Source organism: Aspergillus thermomutatus (genome assembly GCF_002237265.1).
Source record: "Aspergillus thermomutatus strain HMR AF 39 chromosome Unknown NODE_2, whole genome shotgun sequence".
Lineage (NCBI taxonomy): Eukaryota > Fungi > Ascomycota > Eurotiomycetes > Eurotiales > Aspergillaceae > Aspergillus > Aspergillus thermomutatus.
Window position 1 is genome coordinate 82,758 of NW_020798050.1, and position 15,569 is coordinate 98,326.

At 49.6% G+C, this 15,569-nt stretch overlaps 6 protein-coding genes across 6 annotated transcripts; 4 read left to right on the forward strand and 2 right to left on the reverse strand.

Annotated features, from left to right (window-relative positions):
- Window positions 1–232: 232 nt before the first annotated feature.
- CDV56_107589 (GTPase-activating protein GYP6) lies at window positions 233–2,789 on the reverse strand (the record flags this gene model as incomplete). Its single annotated transcript, XM_026761208.1, has 5 exons — window positions 233–1,416; window positions 1,477–1,619; window positions 1,685–2,169; window positions 2,274–2,432; window positions 2,655–2,789. The coding sequence occupies 5 exons, from the start codon at window positions 2,787–2,789 to the stop codon at window positions 233–235; spliced, it is 2,106 nt and encodes a 701-aa protein (XP_026618913.1).
- Window positions 2,790–3,094: 305 nt separating this feature from the next.
- CDV56_107709 (uncharacterized protein) lies at window positions 3,095–4,471 on the forward strand (the record flags this gene model as incomplete). The annotated part of the gene is made up of 1 exon (XM_026761328.1): window positions 3,095–4,471. One exon carries the CDS (start codon window positions 3,095–3,097, stop codon window positions 4,469–4,471), a length of 1,377 nt encoding a protein of 458 aa, XP_026618914.1.
- A 1,029-nt stretch (window positions 4,472–5,500) lies between these two features.
- On the forward strand, window positions 5,501–5,910 carry CDV56_107794 (putative Yippee zinc-binding protein Moh1; the record flags this gene model as incomplete). Its single annotated transcript, XM_026761413.1, has 2 exons — window positions 5,501–5,599; window positions 5,677–5,910. 2 exons carry the CDS (start codon window positions 5,501–5,503, stop codon window positions 5,908–5,910), a joined length of 333 nt encoding a protein of 110 aa, XP_026618915.1.
- An 868-nt stretch (window positions 5,911–6,778) lies between these two features.
- Window positions 6,779–8,199, forward strand: CDV56_107849 (alcohol dehydrogenase family protein; the record flags this gene model as incomplete). The annotated part of the gene is made up of 6 exons (XM_026761468.1): window positions 6,779–6,915; window positions 6,974–7,120; window positions 7,210–7,306; window positions 7,369–7,833; window positions 7,890–8,011; window positions 8,097–8,199. The coding sequence occupies 6 exons, from the start codon at window positions 6,779–6,781 to the stop codon at window positions 8,197–8,199; spliced, it is 1,071 nt and encodes a 356-aa protein (XP_026618916.1).
- A 1,067-nt stretch (window positions 8,200–9,266) lies between these two features.
- On the forward strand, window positions 9,267–10,437 carry CDV56_107920 (KH domain-containing protein; the record flags this gene model as incomplete). Its single annotated transcript, XM_026761539.1, has 2 exons — window positions 9,267–9,654; window positions 9,743–10,437. The coding sequence occupies 2 exons, from the start codon at window positions 9,267–9,269 to the stop codon at window positions 10,435–10,437; spliced, it is 1,083 nt and encodes a 360-aa protein (XP_026618917.1).
- A 1,604-nt stretch (window positions 10,438–12,041) lies between these two features.
- Window positions 12,042–15,175, reverse strand: CDV56_108015 (putative LPXTG-motif cell wall anchor domain protein; the record flags this gene model as incomplete). The annotated part of the gene is made up of 3 exons (XM_026761634.1): window positions 12,042–13,895; window positions 13,997–14,490; window positions 14,716–15,175. The coding sequence occupies 3 exons, from the start codon at window positions 15,173–15,175 to the stop codon at window positions 12,042–12,044; spliced, it is 2,808 nt and encodes a 935-aa protein (XP_026618918.1).
- Between the last annotated feature and the right edge of the window lie 394 nt (window positions 15,176–15,569).

Below are 15,569 nucleotides of genomic sequence, written 5' to 3' on the forward strand. Positions count from 1 at the left end.
ATGGGGGCAATCTGGGGATCTCCGCGCCGATCAACTTTCGTCCACAAACACTACACAGTAAACTTTTTGCCCTCATTTGCATGATTCTTGTATTATGACATTGTGTAATTGTAGGCTGTGCCAGGTTCTTATAACGCTTCAACCAACCGCTCAAATAATGCATCAGATTCAATGAAATGAAGGAAGGAAGGAATGTCCCCCGATGACATCTTTCAGTCTCCAAGCCATCCTCCTAATGCGTGCTATCGCTTCCTTGATCTTGACCCTTGGTGCCCCGAAGACTCCGCAAGGCCAGACTGTCGAGCTCATCCTGAGAGCTTTTCTGCTCATCTGCTCCATTGCCAAACAGTGTATGGGGTTTATTCCTTGTGTCACCGTGTCGAGTCTGCTCCGGCGGTACCGAGGCCGGGCTGACAAAACTGGAAAGATGTCGGTTACCACCAAGCATCCAAGAGAACTCGGAATCTGCCAGAGATGGGCGAGCTGCGTGTCTTAATGGCAGTGATGAAGGCATTTTGTTACTTGATGGCAACTTGTGAAGCTTAGTCTCCACTGCGACAGATGGCCTGTCAGGATCGCTTAGGGCTTGCTGCCCTTCTCTTGCCACATTTTCTTCGACCTTCTTCTCCGTGGATATGGGAAGCTCAGATGGGACTCTCAGAGAGATATCATTAGCCGCACTCTTACGTCCGGCAGCAGTGTTCAAAGCCTTGGAAGGGTCTTCCAGGCATGTCTGAACCGACTGAACCTGCGTGAGAGCTTGTCTCAGGGCGTCCGCAGTCGTGGTCTCGAGATCTTCTGCTTTCATCAATTGAGCGCGTATGTCGTTCAGAGCTTGACTGAGTGTCTTCGCAAGTGATTTGTTTCGTTCTTCCAAGATTTGTATCTGAGCTTTGAGATTGATGACCCTTTCTGGCTCCTCAGATTTCGACAAGTTCCTTGTATGCACCACGGTTGGGTTGCTATCATACAAGGTAGTACGCGGGAGCCTCTCCGGCTGCATCGCCTGCATATTCCTCCTAGCTTCGTTGACTGCACCTCGGACTGCTTTGGCTACACCCCATGATTCAGTCCGTCGCTGAAGACCTTCGGAGAAATCCTGGAGTAGACCTTCGAAGCTCTTGGGACTACCCCTCGCGGGTGATCTTGAAGGAGAGCTTGTTTGGCTGTCCTCTCTGGAGTCGCTGCGCAACTGGAATCGTTTCAGTGAAAGAAATCTTTCACCTGACCTATCGAGCGTCTTCGTAGGATCGGGTGGCTTTCCCGAGTATTTTGAGATGAGAAACCTGCCTCTTTCTGGTGTGGGGTTTTGCTCCAGATACAGGCCATCATGCACAAAGGACTGTGGTGATTGCGGTTGCGGGGAAGGATAGCGAAGTAAGGTCGTCAGAGCGCTCGAATATTCGGCACCCAGTACTAAGGTGTATCAGCATATCAAGGGACAAGGATATAAATGAGGGTCCATCTCAGACGTACATTGCCACCGAATGCGTAGCAGCATTGCAACACATATGAACTCTATAAGCTCCGATCGCAATCCCTCTGCAAAGAGGAGATCCCACAAGGAAAGTACATCTTGAAATGGAAATTCACGACCAAATAACAGACGCATCCACCGACTACGAGAAGGATTAGCAAGCCTTCCTAGTTTACCAAAGAGACGAGTTCGTACTGGTTTACTTACGTGAGAAAGATCTGAGGCAGAATTTCCAGCGCTTGTAGGTGATCGGCCAACTCCAGGTCTGTTGTCGTCAGGAGGTTGTGATGAATGTGCTGACATTGGTTGACAATGGGTATCGTATCCATCTGACCGTTGGCAGAGCGTTCCTTGCTATGCTCATAGTAGACTCGAGTTGTTTGCATAACCGAGCAAAACAACGCGAAAGAGTCGTGCTCAACATAGTCAGCATTGAGCAGCTGCAGCATCAACTCATCGCCCTCTTCCTTAGCTGAGGGCTCTTCATGTACCTTCCCATCGACGGCATCTCCGTGAATAACCCACAGAATAGGCGCCAATAGCTCATGCATGCCTTGTCGATAACCAAGATCCGGGTTTAACTTTGCGTAGATAAACAGAATATCAATCATTTTCGCCTTGGTGGCGGGCTCACGGAAGAAGAAATTCTCTTGTAAGCATCGATCAACATCTTGGGATATATCCGCTCTCATCTGCTCATCATGTCGTAGAGTTTGCCAGGGAGACTTTTTGTAGCAAACACAAGTCAGATGTGCGAGTAATGGCAAGCCACGGTAGCAGACTCGAAGTAGCATACCTCTTCATCATCCGCTAGTGGGTCGATTGTTGACTGCAAATCATCTGGATGCTCAATGTATTTCAGATAGTGCGCTTTCAGCGCGGTATATGCGTCCCGCGACTCGGATGTCCTTCGTGACCACTGTGTGCGATCGAGATCGTCGAACAGCAGGAATGCCTGCAGGCAAGTAAGCAAAAGTGACAGTCTTGCCAAGTTCCGCGGCTGCATGCCTTCCAGCAGACAGATCTCAATCTGTCACTGCACAACTTGTCTCCTTGTTCTGATTTAATCGCATTTCGGAGGGCAGAGGGCGTCACATTGTCGCGAAACAGGGTATTCCATCTCTGTCTAGAGAAACCATTAGCAAGTATTCTCCCGTGGCGTTACAGGCAATTGTACCTCGTATCTGAAAGGGTTCTCATCTCTCCATAGGTTCTCAACGGCGATGTCTGAGTGAGCAGACTTGCGATGACGGAAGTTGGATTGTTGAGTGTTGCGGAATGGATCATATGAATGGAGCCTTGGGCCGATCATTGTTTTAGTGGCGGGCGGTCCCCGCCATAAGGAAATGCACTTGTTGACGATCGTTATGGCCCCCTCAGGATCGTCCAAATTCTCATTCTCTTATTCGAAACCACGCAATGATCCATGATCTCTGTATATACTCAAGAAGCAGATCCGAACCATAGAAATTCTGGTGGGTTGAACTGCAGATCAAGAAACTGGTGGAGTACAACTTTCGGCATCATCGGAGTTCTACTGGGAGTTGAAAGAATTCCACCTGCTCACAAGGAATCTCTAAATCTACGAAGTGACTATCATTCTCGCCTCCCATTTCAATGTCCGCAGACCTATTCGCCGAATTTGGGTACAAGGCACCATCCGCGCCGCCTTCAAATGTCTCACATCAGCGACAGCCCGGGCTGCAAGCAAACTCTCTGATCCCCGATTTAGACATATTAGAAGATGCTGTCTCCTCTAATCCTCAACCCAATGTTCAAGATCAGCACTCTTCGTCACATGAAAAACAATCACAAGTACCAGCCAACCAGTTTGCAGCAGCCTTCAACACAGATTCTTCAAAGTGGCAGGACTATGGCGATGGAAATAACGTATTATTTGACGCTACTTTGGAGTCTATCTCCGATGATGAGGACGAGGACTGGGGCGAATTTGAGTCCGCAGAGTCAGCAACTGGCCAACGCCAGTCAGCAGCGCGCTCTCAACAGCACGAGGGGCTACGGGACAGTCAACATAGACCTGAAGACGCTCCTGCGTTGCTTGACGTGATGGATACGCTATCAATTGAGGACTCGAAAGCACCAAAGACCATTAAGCCCACTATTAGACAGACGATCGATAAGCCTAGGTCATATATCAAGGCTGTTGCTACTATTGCGAACCCTGATCCTGCGCAGGACGATTCCTTCGAGGATTGGGGTGAATTCATTGACGGACCACCTGCAGAGGTCAAGCCAGTGAAGTCCCAAAGCGCTTCCGGATTGAGCTGTCCTCAGGGTAAAAGCACGCAGGCCCGGACAGCCGTCGTTACGTCACTTAATTTTACTAGGCCGGGAGACAGTGTATCCGAGTCTCAGATCCGTCCTACAAACATACCTCCACCGTCTGTTCTCTTGGAGTTATTCCCCAGGCTCTTTGAGCAAGTTCGTGAAGAAGCTACCAAAGCGAGGAGAGATCTGCAACAGGAAGACCAGGTCGAGACCGCCGCGTCCTCTGTGCTCTGCACCTTAAAGGCTGCTGCACGAGTAATTGCTGGTCGCACTCTGCGGTGGAAAAGGGATACGATATTGAGTCAAAGCATGCGAATAGGCCCCGCACGTTCAGGGAAGCCAGGCGGAATGAAACTCAGTACTGTAAACAAGAACGAGAGTATTAAGGAACAACAGGAGGCTGTTGACGTGCTCACGATGTGGCGTGATCAAGCCGCACTCTTCAATTCTGTGATCCAGGCATCCGGAAGACAGCCGATCCAGCCCATTGCAGAAAATGCTCGGGTAATCACAGCCACCGCAGCCCAGGGAGCCATCAAAGCCCCTCACGCTTGCGCGCTTTGTGGACTGAAACGTGATGAGAGACTGCCAAAAATTGACGAGAACGTGCAAGACAGCTTCGGAGAATGGTGGGTCGAGCACTGGGGTCATAGGGAGTGCAAAGAATTTTGGGAAAAGAACATGGGCCTTCTAGCTCAACGATAATAATGCCAAACAGACCATAGTTAAGACAACACATTCTCCGAGTCTCTAGGATTTGCACCTTTTTAGCGCGGTGTTGGAACGCTATTAGTTGAGGCAAAACTTAACTTTCTTTGCACCATGACTTCTTTATCTTCACAGTTCAGAGTATCTGACTTGCACCAGACGACGTTTCATTGCAGAGAGTCATTTGCTCGAGCTGACATATCATTTGGGAGGATCTAGCTCCGTATATAGTCCGATAACAGAGATAAGACCATCCTATCCTGCCTGCAAGAGATCGCTGACTTGTATGAAACAAACTTGAGGTAGGTTCAACTGAACACACTAATTCTTTAAGGATGAAATAATGGTTCAGGATGTTAAATGATCAGGAGCTGCTTAAATGCTCCCGCGCCACTAGTGGTGGCTGGTGTGGGCGTCCTGACTGTGTCACACCTGCTCCGTAAACTTACACTTGACCTTGTTCCCGTGCGGGGGTACTTAAGTGTCAGCTTGGAATGCTACGCCTCTCTTCCCTGCCTCTGAATGACTGCCTTGTGTACAACTTTGTACTTTCAGCGTCATTTGTATCACATCTTCGCTGCTCACTCTTATCTTCCTAATAGCTTCCTTGAAGCAAATTTAGAACTTTCTCGGTCAACGTACATGATCGCTTTCCCCTGTTGCTTCAGCCACTGTTTCCGCACTACCCCTTATATACTTCACTTTTTCCAAAGTGCGTGTACAGACAGGCCATAAAGCTGGGGGCGTATCTTCAGGAACTGTCCAGTTGTTCAGGTTTGAAGTCACTCCAACTATAAGCAGTGTTGGTGGAGTTCTTATCAGGCTGGGAACTCCTTGTGAGGAAATCAAACAGGGCGGGCAATCCGGAACGACAGTATTTCTCGTTGATCGCCTCCCCTCAAAATTATTCCAACCCCATACACTAAGACAACTACGGATTACCCACCTCGTCATCGTTGAGCTCGCACTCCTGGACTTTTCTTGAGAGGTCGGTGGTAGTGGGAAGGCAAAGCGATACAGGTCATCATGGGTCTTGCGTACAACGTCTATCTCACTTCCAACAAAATATTCGGGTGCAAGAAATGCAAAACGCACCTTGCTGATTACAATGATATCATCAGCCGGGTGAGTATTACTGCATTTTGGTTCATCTATGTTCATGATTGATGCATCTGCTGATCCATCCATCTCTACCTTCGCAGAATTTCCGTGGCCAACATGGCAAGGCATACTTGTTCAACACCGTTGTCAATGTAACCCACTCCGAGGCTGTGGAGCGTAACATGACCACCGGAAGGCATATCGTCCGAGACATATTCTGCAGGCAATGCACCGAACTAGTAGGGTGGAAGTACGACAAAGCGTACGAGGCGAGTGAGAAATACAAGGAAGGGAAGTTCATCCTGGAGGAGGAATTGTTATGTGTGGTGTGTTGACGGTCCGCTTCCATTCTGTGATGATGGGCTGTCCATTCCACAACAGAAGAGGCATTCAACTACCTGACAACAATATCCTCAGTGAGCGACTTGGAGTAAGGATGTGTGACTCAAACCTTCAAAGACTGATTCGAGTGAGCGTTCTAGTGTGGGTGTTTAGAGGAAAGGCGTTGGACAAGGCGTTCTGGACTTGATAAGTTTTAAACTGCATGGGCGTTTACAGCAGGTTAGGGGCGCAATTGAGGGACCCCATATCAATGCACCATTGAACGATTCATCTTCATAGCTCTTTATATATCGCACCTGCGTACCTTCATTCTACATTTTCACCCGGGATTGTCTATTGCAGTCTCACTTTCCAGCGAGTCGTAGCTTTACATCAAAATGCAGATAACTTAGATTTTTGTCCCCATAGCATGCATATATTGTCTGCGTGGGAAAGGGCTATCGAGCTCAAGGCCATAGCATGTGACGGCATGGCCAATACTTTCTGTTTTCAATAATACCTAGCTGACAGAGTGTCGTACGCCAATGCCATCTCCTTCCTCTAGATTGTCCTGCACATCCATTAAGTGTAAGCGGTGGATACTATATACATTTATGAAGACCAATTACCACAAGGTAAGTCTCTCCCGAGTCTGATATCCTATTTTTCCAGTTTCTAATTTTATTCAGTCATGAATGGAATAAATGCAGACTGTATGCTGCCCCACCCCAAAGAACAACATGAGGGACTGCCGTTATCGGATGTGGAGTACCAGGACAGTCTTTCAATTCAATCCAGACTCGTGCCTCGAGACGAACCCATGTTCAGACATCTTCCACCAAGGCACATTACATGAACAGTAGCGAGCCATATTTACCCAGGATGGCCACCAAAGATACTATGCGTGCGGTTGTGTTCCACGGGCCCTTCAAGGTGGCCGTTGAGGAACGACCGGTGCCCAAAATTCAGGATCCGGCCGATATCATCGTGAAGGTAACTTATACTGCTCTCTGTGGGAGGTAAGTATACCCACTTCTAGTGGATCGTATATATGCTAATTGAGCCGGATCATGGTAGCGAGCTTCATATGTACCGTGGCATTGAGCCTTCTGGCTCGGGGTTTATCATGGGCCATGAATTCACTGGTGTTGTTGTTGAGACTGGTGATGCTGTCAAGAAATTTCAGAAGGGGGATAAGGTTGTGAGTGCATTTACGACGTCTTGGTAAGTTAAATGATTATTAGTAGTGTTAAAAAGGGGAGTTTCGGTTGGATTTAGTCTACGGAGTATGTGTTGATATAACCCAAAAACAGCGGGGAATGCTTTTACTGCAAGCAAGGTTTCTCCTCCCGATGCGAGGAGAGTGTCCTGTTCGGATGCGACGCCTTGGATGGTGGACAGGCGGAGTATGTGAGTGCTCTTTCCTGGCGTCACGACTTCTTTCTCCTAAAACATTGACCTATGCGTCATAGGTCCGGATTCCAAATGCAGAGGGCAGCGCCATGAAAGCACCCGAGGGCGTCGAGGATAAGTTCCTTGTCCTCATGGGCGACATCTTCCCAACCGGCTACTTTGCGGCTAGCAATGCGTTCAAGGGACAGACCCAGGAGCAGATTTCCGAGCAGACTGTCGTGCTCATTGGCTGCGGCCCTGTCGGGATATGTGCTTTGATTAACGCACTGGAGTTCAAACCGAAGCATTTACTGGCTGTTGACTCTATCCCGTCCAGACTTGAACTTGCCAGGTCCCTCGGTGCCGAGCCTTGGAACTTCAAGACAGACCGAGAAGGACTGGGCAAGCGCGTTAAAGAGTTGACTAATGGTCGAGGAGCGGATGCTGTCATTGAGGTGGTTGGTCTTAGCCCAGCGCTGAGGACAGGATTTGATCTGCTGCGGCCATGGGGTATTCTCAGCAGTGTGGGAGTTCACAACGGAGAGGTGAGTCCCTACCATCGGGTAGAAATTCAAGAGCGATGGTCCTGACCACTTTCAAGATTCCGTGGGATGGAAGCGAGGCATACGGGAAGAACCTCACTGTCCAGATGGGCAGATGCCCCGTCAGGTCTGTTTCTGAGGCAGCGTTGGAGGTTCTGAAGAAGAACCAGCATCTGCTAGGGTATGTCTTGTCTCCGCATCATCTTGTGAAGAGCTTCTGCGGAAGCATGCTTGTTTGACTTCTACTCTGGCTAATGAGAAGTCAGATTCATGACGGACAATATCATGCCCCTCTCGCAAGCTGTGGAGGGCTACGAGATCTTCAATGCGATGAAAGTCCAAAAGGTCATCTTCGAAGCTGATAAATGAAATTGTATCCATATCCCCAGGACATTGTAAATAGTCATCTCCTGGAAAATTATGGCGTCACATGCGTATAGGATATTCAAGTCACGTTTTATCCTGTCTGGGGAGTGAAGCTGTGTGCTGTACGGAGTAGATTCTCCACGCAATGACAAACCTTGTATTAAGAGCAACTCAAATAGTCCATGAATATTAAATACTCTTGATATAAAAGCTTGTCTTCTGCAGCGGAAAAGCTGCCTACCTACCTATATTATTGTCAACAATGGCTGGGCAGAGTGAACGTTGAAGTCATCCATCATATCTCCGCCTGCCAAAAACAAACAAAATCCCCAACCCAATAAGAGCCAAGACAAACCTTCCCGCAGTAATAAACCACCCTTTCTCTTCTTTCTCTCTTTCTTTCTGCCTCCTCCTCTTTTCCCATTATTATTTTATTCTCATCTTCTTTCCTCTCCTCCTCTTCACCTCCCCACCCTTCCTCCCTCTCAGTAACTTATCCTCTTTCTCCTCCATCTACCGTCTTCTCCCACTCCATCCCTCCGTTTCCTTCTCTTCTTCCTCTCCGTCTCCTCTCCCTCTCTTCCTTCTTCCTCCTCCTTCTCACCATTCCGTTTTCCCGTCTCTCTTGGGATTTCTTCTTCTCCGCCTCCCCCGCCCGCCGAAACCCCTCTGAACAGCTCAACGACTTGACCCCCCCTCCTACTCCTCTTTGTCCGCCGGTATACCCTCATCTACTCCGTCCCATCTCTCCTCATCAGCTATCCATCTCTTCTCGACTTTGATCATCCTTCCTAGGTAGGGCATCTCCGTTTCATTCATTTATTTTGATGCCCCATGCGCACAAATCCACTTCACATCTGGTTCTCTCTGGTGTCTCTTGTGTCTATGCCACGCTCTCCGCACCATGAGCTCATCATGAGCGTTCTGGATGGGATCACTGGTCAACCATTTTGGTGATTTGAACGCATTCTCTGACCAGTAATAGAACGACCCATTCTAGGACCTTTTCGTCGAAATTTACACCACACCTGCGAAGACCTATATCAATCACTCATCTCCACTTCTAAACCATGGACTCCACCGAGATGCGCGACGCCCCTCCCGTCGACGAGACGATGACCGATGCCATGAATGTGGCCGACGAGGGTGACATGGAAGTCACTCCTAAGACCGAAGAGGAATACGCGCAGTCTATGCTGACCCTCCGCGCCATCGTCTCCTCTAAGGAAGCAGGCGTGATTATCGGCAAAGCCGGTAAAAATGTGGCCGATCTCCGTGATGAAACCGGTGTCAAGGCTGGCGTGAGCAAGGTCGTTCCTGGTGTTCACGATCGTGTCTTGACCGTCACGGGGCCTCTGCAAGGTACAGCCCGGGCTTATGCTCTGGTGGCCAAGGGCTTGCTTGATGGAGCGCCGCAAATGGGCATGGGTGGTATTGTGAACAACAATGGAACTCATCGTATGTTTCCCTTGCTACCTGCAACGAACATGCCAAAGCAGGCGCCCATGTACCTTTTGAACCCCATTTACTAATGTATATTATTTAGCTGTCCGCCTCCTGATCTCCCACAATCAAATGGGAACCATCATCGGTCGACAGGGCTTGAAGATCAAACACATCCAGGATGCTTCTGGTGTGCGAATGGTCGCTCAAAAGGAAATGCTTCCTCAGTCCACCGAGCGGATCGTGGAAGTGCAGGGAACCCCAGAAGGTATTGAGAAGGCTGTTTGGGAGATTGGAAAATGCCTCATCGATGACTGGCAGCGGGGAACCGGCACAATCCTCTACAATCCTGCCGTTCGTGCATCTGTTGGCGGATCCGGCTCGATGAACACGAGCAGTGTGGGCAATGGCTACAGCAGTCGTCCCTACAACCGCACCGGTAACGGCGCCGATTTCAGCGACAGCCAATCCGGTGGCTACGGCAGACGCTCTAATCCAGACACTTCCAACCGCGGCTACCCCCTTGTCACTGAGGACGGCGAAGAAATTCAAACTCAGAATATCAGCATTCCAGCGGACATGGTCGGTTGCATCATCGGTCGGGGTGGAAGCAAGATCACCGAGATTCGCAGAAGCTCTGGAGCTCGCATTTCCATCGCTAAAGCGCCTCATGATGAGACTGGAGAGCGCATGTTCACGATCATGGGCAGCGCTCAGGCTAACGAGAAGGCTTTGTACTTGTTGTACGAAAACCTCGAGGCCGAGAAGACTCGCCGTAGCCAGTTGCCTCAGGAATAATTGCCGCTATATGGGTTTGAGGCTCGACATGTTATTTCCTGTTGCATGTTGTTCCGTCACAGTGCCAGCCTTTTTCCAGAGGAGCAAGCATTTTTTCTCAATGTCCTGCTTTCGATTTCGTGTTTCTCTATTTCATCTCGTCGACTTCATTATTTCACATCCTATCCAGCTGTCTTAAATCACTGGCAAACCACAGAGTTGCTGCGGTGGAGCGCACGTACCTATCAAATACCATGAACCTCACGACCTTCCACCGGTCGCCTCATGCTGAATGACTCGAGCTCAGAAAAACGACTGACACCATTTACTGATACTCAGTATCCTATGTCTCCTCCCAGCTCCCTCTCTTTGGACCTTTTCGTTACCAAATCCTCCTCTGGCTCCTACTTTACCACCTCACGTCTCATCTGAAAAGTTGCTCGCTGCAATATCGTTGTCCTCCTCTAGCTCCCGACTTTTTTTCAAGATCCGACCTGAATATTGTTCCCTAACTAATATTTTACACTTAACTCGCGATGTATCATGTCCATTTACATGACTTTTCTCTGGTGCAACTGCCCTCTATGCTTCATACTCAAAGCATATATCATACGGGCTTTTCTCCTGTTTCCTGTCTCCTCCTGATGTCTCATCTTTGACAAGCCCATCCAACATGTGTGTCCGCATGAGCTCATCGTGTAAGCCGTGGATCAAGAGAAGAATAATGATTTTTATGAGGCTAATTCATCTGACAATCGAGTCGACAAATGGATTACAGTGAGCAAATGAGTGTATCTGGGTAGCTTACGCCTAACCTCACGAGATTGAATTGTAGCTTTCCACTGGTACGTCGGCCTTCCGACATAATCTCTCTAGTAGTCAATTCCCGGTTACGTTGTAGACGAACCATGATTTCGAATTACATATAGAGCTATTCAACTTTGAAATCAAATTTGGCGTTGCATTTACAATCATTCATCATGCAATTGTTGGCTTGGAAACAGTTACAACAGAGAAAGCCAACTTTGTACATGAACTTAGAGACGAACAGTTGAGAAAATGAACGCGAATGAAAAGAGTATGTGCTGTATGCACCTGAACGTCTGGATGCAACCAAAATTGGATGGGTGGCCGCTCTCTTCAAACCGAGAGCATGAGGTAGAAATATTTATAGGTTGAAGTGGAATGAGTAAGAAAGCAAAGGAAAGGGACTGTAGACCAGACCATGTACGGTGCTGAGCACGAAACATCGAATGGGATGTAAATGTCGTCAATGCAATGCATGCATGCAGGTATTTATGTATCGGATGCGAGTCGGGAAATTGAAATTGAACGTTTATCGTAAGGATATGCTTTATGTGCGAAAGGAATTTATGATATGTCGCCAATCGAGCCAGTATCGCTGCGTATTGTTTAATGCTCCAGTGACAAGAGACGGCAGCGTAATCGAGTAAGACGCATGGTAAAGACGGAAGGAGAAAAAAGCGCCGGCTGAAGAATATCCAAAACCCAGGTATGAATCGCTACGTTAGATGAAAAAAAAGCCGTAAATGATGCCGATGGACTCCGGGTGGTTTAAAGACGAAAAATGTACAATGAACGAACAACGAGAACGAGCCGAATGATCAATCGATGCTCACGTCTAAAGGGTCTTCATATGCGGCCATCGGTCGCTGCCTGAGGCCAAATGTTCGTACTCCCATGCTATTTGCTCGTACTCGGTTCTGCTGGATGGGGGTATAGCTGGCTGCATGCTTGCTTGATGGCGCAGTAATTCTCGTCTGAGACAGACCTTGTTGAGAGGGCATACCATCACCCTGGCTGTCCGGCACTGAACCATCACCTGCAGCTGAAGGAATGCCAGAGGCACCATATCTGCGAGAACCTGCAAGGATGTTCAAGCGGGATGTAGTCGGCGTATAGTTGGATGGAATTGCAAGGCTTCTGCGGAGTGGAATGCTGGACTGTGGCACGGTCGGGGTGCGTGGTTGCTGTAGCTGTGTACGCGGTGATTGATACGACAATCTGGAACCTTGAGATCGCTGAGGATCTGAGACAGGTTGGGAGGCGGTATAACCACGCACGACTCGCTGGCGCGGCGAGAGGCCATGTGCCGCTGCTGAATTGTCAATGTCGGTCATGGCTCTTGAGATCGAACGACTATGTGGACTTGGCTGGCCGGCGTCTTCGTCCTCGGGCTGTAGTCTCTTGCTACGCAATGTAGTTGAGAGACGGCTGAGTCGGCTTTTAGGAGCAGATGCGCTGGGCGAGGAGGGACTATTGTCATTCGGGAGGGCAGGATGATCTTTTCTGCTGCTGCTGCTGTTCCCGTTCGTATTGGCCAGGCTTGCCCGACGTGCCTCTAGACGACTAGATACTTGAGTGGTGCTCTGTCGTCGACCTGGGACCTCAGGTTCCAAGGTCATACTGCGTCGAAGGGAACGACTGAGCATTGATGACTCCTCGTTCGTGCTGGTTGGTAATTGGGTTATAGTGTCATCGTCGTCGCCTGGCATTTGCTGCTTGGAAAGCTGTTCGTCTGACAAAGCGAGACACAGCTCTGTCAAGCTGCGGCAGACACTGTCGGCTTTTCGCCTAGACTGCCGGTCAGAGGAGCCGTAGCCATTCACAACCGAAACTCCACCAGAGGGAGCTTTATTAGTGCCTAATAGGCTTGAGAGGGCCAGCGCATCTGTGACCGCGGCCTCAAGTGATTTATACACCTCGTTTTTCAATACATATTTCGCTTTGAGTAGAGCCGATTGCAAAAGCGGGTGCACTGGATTAGTGGCCGTGGCAGCCTCGGTCTCAGCCGTTGAGGAGCTTATCTTATGGTTGTGGTTTGGAGAAGAGGATACGGTCGTTACTGTAGTGGTTGCAGTTCGTGGTCGCTCTCCGGATATTGTCGATATCGCAGCTTGAGACGACGGCGGCAGCTTTCCGGTCAATTCCAGCTTCTTGATTCGCGACTTCAGATCTTCCAGCTCATCCCAGACTGTAGACGGAGCAGTCGTTGACATGGTCGACTCGGTGCCATCCTGCCGAGACCGATCAGGCTCGGGCCGCGGCCGCTCTGTGACATCGGAGCCCGACGGCTGTCGACTGCTTCGAATGCTGGCAAGAGCAGAATGGCGGTAAACTCGAGGATCTTGTAGCGAACCCCTTCTTTCTATCTGAAGTTCTGGGGAGTATGGTGATCCGTCTGGGCTTGCCTGACCAAGCCTACTTCGCGATATGCCAAGAGTTGACCTCGAACTCGAGCCTATTACCGAATGTCGCGAGCGGGGATGGTCATCAAGGGGATGAGCGGAGGCCGAGTACGAGTAAGGTAGGGCGCTGTAAGGGTTTGATGGAGAATTGTTGAGGGAATGCAAGGGGGTGTCGTAAGTGCTTAACCGTAGTTGATCAGGGGAAGGTGTCTGTTCATTCAATCGAGAATTGGGTGAACGAAGATGACCGCCAGACAATCCAAGCCGCGACTGTATTGTATTCAACTGCTGTCAGCAAAGACCGCGTGAGGACACCCGGTAAGGGTTACGAAAAGTGTCGTGATCGCCGTCGAAAACAGATTCTCACTCACCCGTCTAAGTTCTGAGCGCCCCAAGGAGTCGCGCCGCTTTGAGTCGGACCGGGCAATATTCAAGAAGATGTCCTCATTCTTGGATTTGGGATCTTCTGCTAGTGGCGTTCTAGCGCCATCCTCTTGATCGGTCTGATCTATGCTGTGGATTGCGCGATCGCGCTCGTTTGCCAACGGGCTCCCTTGAACGTAAGTCGCTGTTGATACCGGCATCCTCCTCTTCACATCTGCCTGGGTCGGTTGCTGAGGGTGTGACAAGGACTGATTACGACGTCGCTTCGATGCATTGAAACTCAAGGCGTTGTCGATCGAGTCGGTATCGAACGGCAGGGCAATATCGCTAGATTTCTCTGAGATTGACAACGGAGACGGCAAATGCGACGGAGAAGCAGGCGCGGTTGAATCGCGAACACGGGAGATACTGAAGGCTGGCACTGACCGCCGAGACCTGTCGTACAAGGAAGGGCGCTGGGGGTTCGGGGTCGGATCAGCGTCTGAGGGTGTTTCACTGGGAAAGCTAGCTTGGGTCGTCAGGGCCCGCTTGTGCAAGGGAAGCTGATACTCGAAGCTAAATCGACTCTGCGGTAAACGAGGTAATGAAGCAGAAGACGGATAGGGATGCGATGATGATGATGAGCTAGAGTTTGCTGGTGCTGCTGCTGCTGCTGTTGTTGTTGTTGTTGTTGTTGCTGGTGGTGCTGATGGGGAGTCGCTGGTACCGGCGGATATTAGCGTGGCTGCCCTGCCCGTGTCACGGGAAGCGGCCGCAAACATGACGGTCTGACGGCTGAGAACTTTAGTGTTAGCGTTACTCTCGTCGTCGTGATGAGACTTGTGGCTGGGTCCTTGATTATGTTGATGATCATCTAAGTGGTAGCGTGTTTTCTGTCGCCGTTTCCAGGAGTTCTCGGTCTGTGTTGGACTCGCCGATGACCCTATCTGGCTCAGCCTGGGTGAGGAAGAAGACGAAATAGAGTCTGCTGCCCATGGAGGATTCGCAATCGAGCGGCGAGCCAGAACGCGAGGCCGGTCTCTCTGGGGTACATGGATGGTATGATCCAGAAGCACAGCGGAATCTGTCTGTCGGCGGCGACGTCGATTATGAGAATCTGGCAGATCGTCCGGGGGGGATCGTGGGATGATGGTGGACACGGGAGAAAAAGCTACGTCTTTGGACATCTGCAATGTAGGTCAGGCATCGACACGATGCACAATTGCATGTTCGAATCGAATTGGTGGGAAGACTGGCAGGTGATGAGGGAAGATCTGGACTTGAACTCTTGGATTTTCTGGAAACAAGCAGGGAAGTGAGTATCGCAGAGAGAAAAAATACATCACAATTGTCTACGGAGTACCACCCTAATCAAGTAGATCTAATAATAACAGTAATATCCATGACGATGGTGATTGATCTCATTAGACAGAAAAAAAACACTAATCGGCCACCAGGAACAGAAGCTGATGGTGGCTGGGATAATCTGGAGCCGAGTGGAGCACCTTCAGTCCGGGCTACAGATGACGGAGAATAAACGTTGATCAAGATGATGTGTCCAATTCTATATCTGAGATAAGA